A 9,451-nucleotide genomic window follows, 5' to 3' on the forward strand; every position below is an offset into this window, starting at 1 on the left:
CCTCACTGGTACAAAAAGGGCCTGTTGTCCCGGTTCATAAGGGCCTTTAGTCCCGGTTCTGGAACCGGGACTAAAGGGTCGGTACTAATGCCTATCCCTTTAGTCCCGGTTCAATCTAAAGGGCGCGGCCACGTGGAGCTTCACCTTTAGTCCCGGAAATTTTATGATTTTTTTTTTAAATTTTTTTTGAATTTTTTTTTATTTTCAAATTTCTGAATTATTTTAACTTCTAGTTAGTAATCACCACCCCTCATCACTTCTCAATTTATCCTCTAATTACCCCTCATCATTCCAAATCATCTAACTTCCCGAACGGTCACCCATCCTCCCACTCCCCCAGCCTGAGCACGCTTAACTTCCGGGTTCTATTCTCTCTCGCTCCAAGTCTGCACTTGTTGTTTTCCTGACAATACTAAGATGTCGATCCTATTAACCTTCAGGAATTTTGCTTGAGCATGAAGTGACACATTTCATAGTTTTATTTTGAAACTATTGTTTTAAAAAGCAATAATTATTTAGTAACACTAATATTTCTTGAATAATTAGTTTGACCATTGTTTGACCACAGTTTGACCAGATTTGACCAAAATTGAAATAACAAAAATAATTATTTAGTAACACTAATATTCTAGAATAATTAGTTTGACCATTGTTTGACCACAGTTTGCCCATTGTTTGAATTTTTTTCAATTTTTTTCACTCTAGATCTTAAAAGCCCCGTAACTTTTTTCTATTAGGTTTTTGAGGATTTTGAAAATGTTAATTCGGATGTAACTTTTTGAGTAGATGATTTTTCATATAAAAAACTTTTTCATCCGAGTTAGTATGCAAAAGTTATGCCCATTTCTACAAATTCCAGAGAGATTTTGCAAATAAAGTCAAAATTCACATTTGCAAATTATCCCAATAACTAGACCACATATCACATGGGAAACTTTTTTTTTGACATTTCCATCATTTCCTTTTATTTTTTTTTAAACTGAAAAGGCGATCCACAGGGGGGTAGAGTTTGAAAATGGGACCTTTAGTACCGGTTCGTGGCACGAACCGGGACTAAAGGTCTCAACCCTATTAGTCCCGGTTCGTCCCTCAAACCGGGACTAAAGGTCTAATCTTTAGTCCCGGTTTGAGGCACGAACCGGGACCAATGGTTGTGGGCCAGGAGCGAGGCCCATTGGTCCCGGTTCATCCGACCAACCGGGACCAAAAGGTCCAGATGAACTTGGACCAATGGCCCACGTGGCCCGGCCGGCCCCTTGAGCTCACGAACCGGGACCAATGCCCCCATTGGTCCCGGTTCTGTACTGAACCGGGAATAATGGGCTGACCCGGCCTGGACCAAAGCCCTGTTTTCTACTAGTGCCTTAATGACTTCACATCAAGAAATGCCCGAAGAAACCTTTTTGAAGCACTGAAGTATTATTTTTGTCGATGGAGTCAGTCTAATTTCGTTCTTATTTGAGGTAATCATATCATGTTAGTTTCATTTTGCGATCTTTTTAGTACCGTTGTTTTTTATGAAGTCGGTTCGAATTTGGTTATTATTGTTCTCGATGGAGTCATTTGAATTATTATACTCATATTTTAAACTAAAGATGTATGGTTGAAAGTTACTTTTAATAAATTATATATATGTAACACACATACATATATATTGTCTTAGGACTTAGGACATAAGAGCCCATGTCGTCAAGTTCGCCTAGGGCCTTCCGAAACACAGGGCCGGCCCTACCCACAACATAGGTCGAGTGGCGCAGAACCACAAGATGTTGCGGCGATCCACGGTGCAAATGCATCCATCGTTTTCCTAACTGAACCTACATATATATGTGCCTCGTTTTGCTGAAGATCAAGCTCGTGCGCGCACCAATACAACACCCCCTGTACGCATCTGCCAAAAATGCTACACACACGGGATAAATCAACAGGCTTTTACGGATCTGCTGATTTGTCCTTTTCTAATAGATCTAATTAACCTTTCCTCTTAATTAATCGCCCTCCTGATTCTAACTGGTGGGGGTGGGTGTCAAGCCCCGTAAAGCCCCGTATTAGTCCGTTGATGTAGCAAAGCTCCGCATCTGCTCTGCTTCGATAGTCTCAAGTCCAAGCCGTCCGTTCTCTGCTTAGAGAAATCAGGGTTGGTGAGCGGGTGGGCGGGGTTTGCAGAATAATCGGAGAGGATTAGCATGGTGCATAAGCATGCGTCAACCGTCCACGCGGTGCCGGAACAAACCAGCAGCCCACATCCACCCACATTTGACGGGCACACTTGCTGTCGAGTGTTAACAATGGACGCTGCATGCAGTTGTAGTGGAGATGAAATGATATTGTATCCCACGGTTAACCACGTACGGCCCCGAATTAGTAAGAGCATCTTCAATGGACCCCAAAAAACTGCTCTGCACGGTAAAATTTGGGTTTTTTGGGCGCCGCACAACTCCCGCAAAAGCTGTAAAACAGTGCGTGCGTAAAAAAGGGTTTTACGCGCGCTGAAAAGCGCTAATCGCATGCTGTAAATTTGAGGGCGCGCTAAAAATGCTACAGTGATGCGCTAAAATTATTTTAGGGCGCGAAACTTTTAGGCCTCCTTTGGTTTGTAGGATTTTTATAGGAATTCTATAGAATAGGATTTGCAAAGGAAAAATTCCTTTAAGCCCTTTGGTTTGTAGGAATGGATTCCTATTCCTATGTAGAATAGGAATCAATCCTTCACATTTTGGAGGAAAAAAATATTAGCCTAGACTCAATGGAAAAAATCTTATCCAATGCATCAAATAACATCTCTTTCTCTATAGGAATTGACATGCATGTCATCTCACTTCCTATGATTTTCCTATTCCTATAAAATTCTATCCTATGAACCAAAGAAGGCCTTATGCATCTGTTGGAGATGCTCTAAGAAGAGGGAGGAACTTCGCAGTGCGAGCCCACGCGCTGGGGAATCAGACGTGCGGTTAACGGTTTGGTCGCATGTGCATGCAGTCAGGGGAATAATCAGCGTCGCCACGGACGCGGCTTTCGATTGAGGAACCAGACTTGTTCTTTGTGGCGCGCCTTTGTCGTTCAAGCATACACCGTTGCCTGCCTTTGAAACTCCGGACGCCACAGAAGAAAATCAGTCCAAAAGCTCGCAACCCTTTTCCCCGGTTGAAGTCCGAGTGCGTGCGTGCGTGCGTGATCAACGACGATCCATTTGTCCTCGATGCACACATGCATCCTTGAGAGGCAAGGATCTCCGTCAAAAAGGGGCAGCAGCACTAGGACGACGAAGCGTGATTCTTAGTTCCATCGTGCCATAAAACCGTTCACCTCTCACGTTCTTCCCTCGTTAAATGGATTAAATAACATGTAGAAAGTGGTTCCAAGAAGAAAAATCTTGCTGAACTTTCGTCACCGGACCAAGCGGTGCCTGAACGGAGCCGGAGGAGACCATCCACCCACTCACTCACCGATGGCTACATTTGTTGTTAACAATGTTCTGTGTACCAATCGCCCTACGGATCTGCAGAGGAGGCCCCGTTACTTAGTAGCAGTAGGCAGCAACTAATTAAAATGTGTGCTCGTGGATCATGCATGACGTGCTACTAATGCAGTGGGGATAGAATATTTGTTAACAATGCATTAGGTCGTAATCAGATGTCAGCACTCGTGAACGAACTAGCATATATAATCAAGTAGCGTGGTTTTAAAAATTATGCAGATATAACTTGTGGGATCACTATATCTCGACCGCGTCACACCAACGCACCGACCGAGCTACTGCATCGAGCGATCTGCATCGACCCTCGCCGTATCATCGAGCCGACCGACTACACCTACCAATCTGCACTGTATCAAGGGAACTACACCAGGCTGGACCACTTCATATCAAGCTAACTACGAGTCAAGATCTTCGTCGAGTACATGTGCGAGAAGCAACCATGACATGCATCGCTCACATACCAGGCCGGTGTACAACCAGATGCAATTCTTCATCGACTTCTCCTACACGTCACGGCATCGACACTTCGTCGCCAGGGACGCCTTCAAGCGATTCATCATCGTCGACATGTCGCTGCAACGCTATCGCCGACACTTCACTGCCAAGGTCTTCATCGACGTGGTCTTCACCAACATATTCGTCATCACACCGCCGCCGCCTCTCCACAAGATGGACACCTTGCGTCCTCTGACATAATTTTCTGCAAGACACGACCTCGACGACGGTAATGACCGCGTCATCCATGACGGCAAGACTACATCGACACGGCGTTACTATAGTGACGACCCCTACATGACCACACGGTTCTGGCAAAACCGATGTGTGCTCCATGGGCTTCCTCCGGTCTTGGCAGAACCGGTGGACTCATCGCCGACGGCATCCTCTAACATTCGCAAGGTGCATTGTCCATGTCTGCAGCTCCGTCATAGCGCATTTTTTTGCGCCTCCGGCTTTGTGCGGCTTCATCATCCATGACGACTACACCATCGACCACGGCTACGTCACCATGATTGGCTACCTCGACGTCGACATTAATGGCTTGGTCTACAACAACACATCGGCAACAACTCCAGTCAACAGCGTCCGCGTCGTCAGCAGCGTCCACGCCACTCCCGTTGTGACTGCGGGAGGGAATAGATTAGACAAGGAAGGCACCAGAAGGGGACGTAGTCACCGTCCTAGGTGCCGACACATTAGAGACGCAGTTGATGATGGCGCAGTGAAGAAGGCGACAGAAGCGCAAGACTTCAAATTCAGTCGTAGTTGTCCGCTTGACTCCCGCTACGGCCGAGGGGGAATGTTAGAGTACGTATATGACTAGAGATAGACTAAGATTCTACATATCATCTTGTACTTCAAGTCATAGGCTTCTTGCCCTCTAAGTCTTGTACACCTATATAATCCTCATGAGGGTCACGTCAATACAACAACCATATTCTAGGCATCCTACAATTTTTCACAGCTAGAAGCGTTCCATGATGTAGCATCCAAATCCAAGTATATTCAACAACAGTGGCAGTCCTGAAGGCTTTGGCGCCGATCCCCTTCCTGAAGGCTTTGGGATGGATCCTCTCCCTTCTGCTTCCTCCTCGAGCTATGGCGAAAGCTTTTGTTCCCCTGGTCTGGGCGTCGACGGCACCCTGGTGTCTTGCTCCATCTTGAAGGCGGCGGCTGGGAACAACTCTTGGTGGCGGGGCTGCTGGTGGCGTGGTGGCGGTGCGCTTCGGCCTTCTACTTGGTGCTGCGCCTTGCTTTGCGGGACCAGCGGACGGTTTCTTTGGTGGAGCGGTGCTTCATCCATACATCGATGGCGACGGATCTTGACGGCGTGGCGCAGTGCAGATTCGGAGTTCGATGTGGGGGGATGGACTCGCGCAGGAGGACGACGCTGTCTGGCGTCGTGGTGACGTCGATGGCAGAGAGATCTGGCATGGTAGATGCAACAATACAACTCTAAAGATGGACTCGTGGCAGGTGGCTGCGGCGGCCTCATACCCGGCAGGCGTCCTGGTTGAGAAGTGCGCCGGACTGGTAGGTGCCCCATACCAGGCAGGCGTCCTGGTTGGGACCTCAGGTCTTAGATGTTTAGGTTTGGCTGCGATGTCTGTTTGGTATTAGGCCCAGACTATCAGCGCCCCTTCATCATTTGGATAGGCGTAGCGACAGTTGTTGCTTAGACGGTGGCTTTAGTCTTGCTGTTGTATTACTTTGTAAGGTCTTATAAGAATAATTAATAAAGTGGCCGTATGCATCGTCCAGATGCAGAGACCGGGGGTCATCCTCCTTTTCTAAAAAAAACAGTCGCAGTCCTGCCTTTGGCCATGGATGGCGGCTCCAGTGCTGGGTTACGGTTACGTACTAACCATGTCCTCTGTCGCTAAGTAGCAATGATGATCAGGCAAGCCCGGACACTGTTAGCAAGAGCCAGCGACAGTCGACGACAACACTACACTCCAACTCCACTGGTCGATGCTTGGAGAAAAATTCCAAGCGTCGACACGACTCGGCAAGGTCGTCCGGCCACTGGCCACTGGCCCCGTCGCGTCCGCCAGACCTCCACGCGTGCACGCCTCTCCTCTTCACCACCAAAGCGCGACAGCAGACAGCTATAGCGACGGAGCAAAAGCCATGGATTGATGGAGCCGAAAGCGGAAAAATCTCAACTTTATTTACTGACCATAAAATATCAGAGCTTTCTGCTTTTCACGACTGATTACGCACTGCACCACCGTGCGGTTTACCCACGGTTGCACTCCTCCCTATTATATCTGCTTAATAAAATCCCCACATGATGTATACTTCGTTCACGAGTCCTAACATCCCATTAGGACCTAATAATGCATTGTTAATTGTGGATCGCTTTTAATCAGTTCCTGCCTACTGCTACTACGTAGCGGGGCCTCTGCAGATCAGCAGACAGCAGGGCGATTGGTCGACCCAACATTGTTAACACCAAATGTAGCTATCGGTGCGGTGTGTGGGTGGATGGACTCCTCCGGCTCCGTTCACGCACCGCATGGACTGTTGACCCGTACGTCACCGGTTCACCAAGAATTTTCTTCTAACCTTTTTCTGTGGACTATTTTATCCATTAATCAGCAATGGAAGAACGTGAGAGCTGGACGGTTTAATGCACGATGGAAATAATAAGCACGCTTCCATTTCCATAGGCAGAGTAGTGCGCCTTTTTGACGGAGATCCTTGGCTCTCAAGGTTCTGATAGATGCATGTGTGTGTCCAGGACGAATGGATCGTCGTTAATCAGGCATGCAAGCACTTGGACTTCATTTTCCGACGAAGGCAGAAATGGCGTGGTCTGCGGTGATCGAGCTTCATATCTTCAACCGTGGAAAAGGGTTGCGAGCTTTTGGACCGATTTTCTTCTGCAGCGACCGGAGTTTGAAAAGCAGCAGTGCATGCTCGAACGAGGAAGGCGTGCGTGCTACACGGAACAAAGTCTGTCTGGTTCCTCAATAGGAAGCCGCGTCCGTGCCCGTGGTGACCAGACCAAACCGTTAACCGTACAAAGGCTCGTACTGTGGTGTTCCTTCTTTCCTCTTGCTAATTCCGGGCCGTACGTGGTTGCCGGCTGACCGACGGTGAGCGCAGAACTGGACTGTGACCGTCTGCGGTCGCCGTAGCAAGCACGATGATGATGATGACAACGGCGTTACGGCGACGACGCCCGGGTGTCAAGTCGAATCCCACAACACAATTGGCAAAAGCCGGCGACAGCACTGCGCTACACTCCAATGCCAGATCGGTCCATGCATCTCTGCAGCTCCAAAGTCAGTCGGTCAATGCTCGCTCAACCCGGCCTGCACATGGACGTACGATCGAGGAGACGACCCGGCAAGGTCGTCCGGCCCCGTCGCGCTCTGAGGCGTCGTGGATCCTTCCCGGCTCCCCGCACCGCCACGCGCGCACGGCTCTGTACTGTACTCCCCTCACCCACCTGCCCACCCGGCCAATCAAGCACAAGCAACCAAATCGATCCCTATGATTACGTGGTGCGGTTATCCAACGGCGTTTGTTTTTTCAGCATAATATACAACGGCGATTCAGCCCAAGGCGAGCTTCGTCGCGGCTTCCTTGGCCCCGACGTAAACGCAGACGCCGGGCCGGGTCGCGCTCCGGTGCCGCCCGCCTATAAAACCAGTGGCCGGCCACTCCCCTTGCCATCCACCATTTGTCCATCGCCAGTAGCCACAGAATCCATCGCCAGAGCCAAGAGAGAGAGACAGAGTACTACACTCCACACGCCCGCCGTTCCATTTCGCTCCGCCCTCCCGCCTTGTCCCGTTGCTGAGTTCCCGCCGGCTCGCCGGGAAGAGCAGTTCGCCGCCGTTGAAGCACCCTCCTCGGTCGCTCGCCGCCATGAAGGTGCGTCAGTGCTGCTTGCTGTCGATCGATCGAGCTGGGGGTTAATTTTGGTTCCGTTTTGCGGCTCTTGGCTTCGTTTTCCTCCTACGTTTTGCTGACTTGGTTTTTGTTGCGTGATGGCTGCAGAAGGTTGTGCTCAAGCTGGACGTCCACGACGACAGGCACAAGGCCAAGGCGCTCAAGGCCGTCTCCGGCCTCCACGGTACTACCTCATCCCTGTTTCCTCTTGCTCTGCTTCGTCGCACAGTAGTAATTATGGGCGGAATTGAAGGCCAGAATTCTCATCCATGTCTGAATTTGGGCTGCCTCAGGCATCGACCAGCTGGGCGTGGACATGAAGGACCAGAAGATGACCATCGTGGGCACCGTCGACCCCGTCGCCGTCGTCGGCAAGCTGCGCAAGCTCTTCCCCGGCGTGCAAATCGTCTCCGTCGGCCCGGCCAAGGACGAGAAGAAGGACGACAAGAAGGACGCCGGCGGGGACAAGAAGCCCGCCGGAGACAAGAAAGAGGGCGACAAGAAGGACGGCGGTGGCGACAACAAAGACGGGGAGAAGAAGGACGGCGGCGACAAGAAGCAGCAGGAGGCGAAGCCGCCCATGTCGGTGTATCCGCCCTACGGCTACGCGCACTACGGGTACCCGCCGCCGCCGCGCTACTTCGTCCGCAGCGCCGAGGAGGACCCCAATTCGTGCGTCATCTGCTGATCGGCATCGGCGCCCACCCCTGCCCCTTGTACATTTTGTTGCTGTCCCGGGTGTCCTCCTCTGGTGCCGCCGCCGCTGCCAGTGGACAGTGGTTGGTAGTTGCTCTACTCATCAGCCTACCTGCCGCAGCGGCAGATCGACGGCGTGCGTTACAGACAGTTACGTACTTATAGTATAATACGACCGTGTAATTACCGGTTGCATCGATAGCTGCTGTTTGGCTTATTTTTTGCAAGATGTCGACTGCCCGAAGAAAGGATGCAATACTCGTACTACTACGTGCATCTGCTCATCAGTTTGTAGAGTGCGCACACGACAGCGACAAGAACTACTATAAAGACACAGAACTTTTTGATAGTATCTGAATTTCAGAAAATGCGACCCAACTGAAATCTTGCAAATTAGTACTCCCTCTGTCACAGTTTAAAAGGTGTACATCAGAAATCTCTGGGACCAAGGTGTTTCACGATTGGCTCTAATTTCCTTTGCATGCGACTGAAAAATAGCAGCGTAGTTAAGGCTAGTCATAGTGGGGAGTAATTTAAACTAGTGTCATGCATATGACACCACTCTTTGTTACTACCTTCATAGTCCAAAGTAACATACAAGTAGTATCATAGTTGATAGCATTTATTACATTATAAACACATTTTTGCTTTGGGTTGCGTTATGTTACTGTAACATTATGTTAGACTAGCCACAGTGGGAGTAACTTTAGTCGTAACATCGAGTCCAACTCAGCAAATTTGCTTATGTGGCAATGAGTTAATGAGGAGAGAGGTACTGTAGTAACTTAGCTAGTTACTGTAACATCACATGTCCCAATGTAATATGAGTCTATAGCCTAATAAATGAACCTTTGCATGTTATCGCACTTAAGT

The 9,451-nt window shown here is 49.3% G+C and overlaps 1 protein-coding gene across 1 annotated transcript; it reads left to right on the forward strand.

The window, feature by feature from the left end:
* The first annotated feature begins 7,584 nt into the window (after nt 1-7,584).
* On the forward strand, nt 7,585-8,930 carry LOC123190925 (heavy metal-associated isoprenylated plant protein 39). Its single transcript, XM_044603655.1, has 3 exons — nt 7,585-7,864; nt 7,991-8,066; nt 8,176-8,930. Exons 1-3 carry the CDS (start codon nt 7,859-7,861, stop codon nt 8,568-8,570), a joined length of 477 nt encoding a protein of 158 aa, XP_044459590.1. The 5' UTR covers nt 7,585-7,858; the 3' UTR covers nt 8,571-8,930.
* The last annotated feature ends 521 nt before the right edge of the window (nt 8,931-9,451 follow it).

This window comes from Triticum aestivum, chromosome 2A, assembly GCF_018294505.1.
Source record: "Triticum aestivum cultivar Chinese Spring chromosome 2A, IWGSC CS RefSeq v2.1, whole genome shotgun sequence".
Lineage (NCBI taxonomy): Eukaryota > Viridiplantae > Streptophyta > Magnoliopsida > Poales > Poaceae > Triticum > Triticum aestivum.

Bases quoted from the DNA above. Each gene is read 5' to 3' on its own strand.
- LOC123190925 (XM_044603655.1), top strand. The intron at 8,067-8,175 runs GTACTACCTCAT...GGGCTGCCTCAG, and splicing joins GGCCGTCTCCGGCCTCCACG to GCATCGACCAGCTGGGCGTG.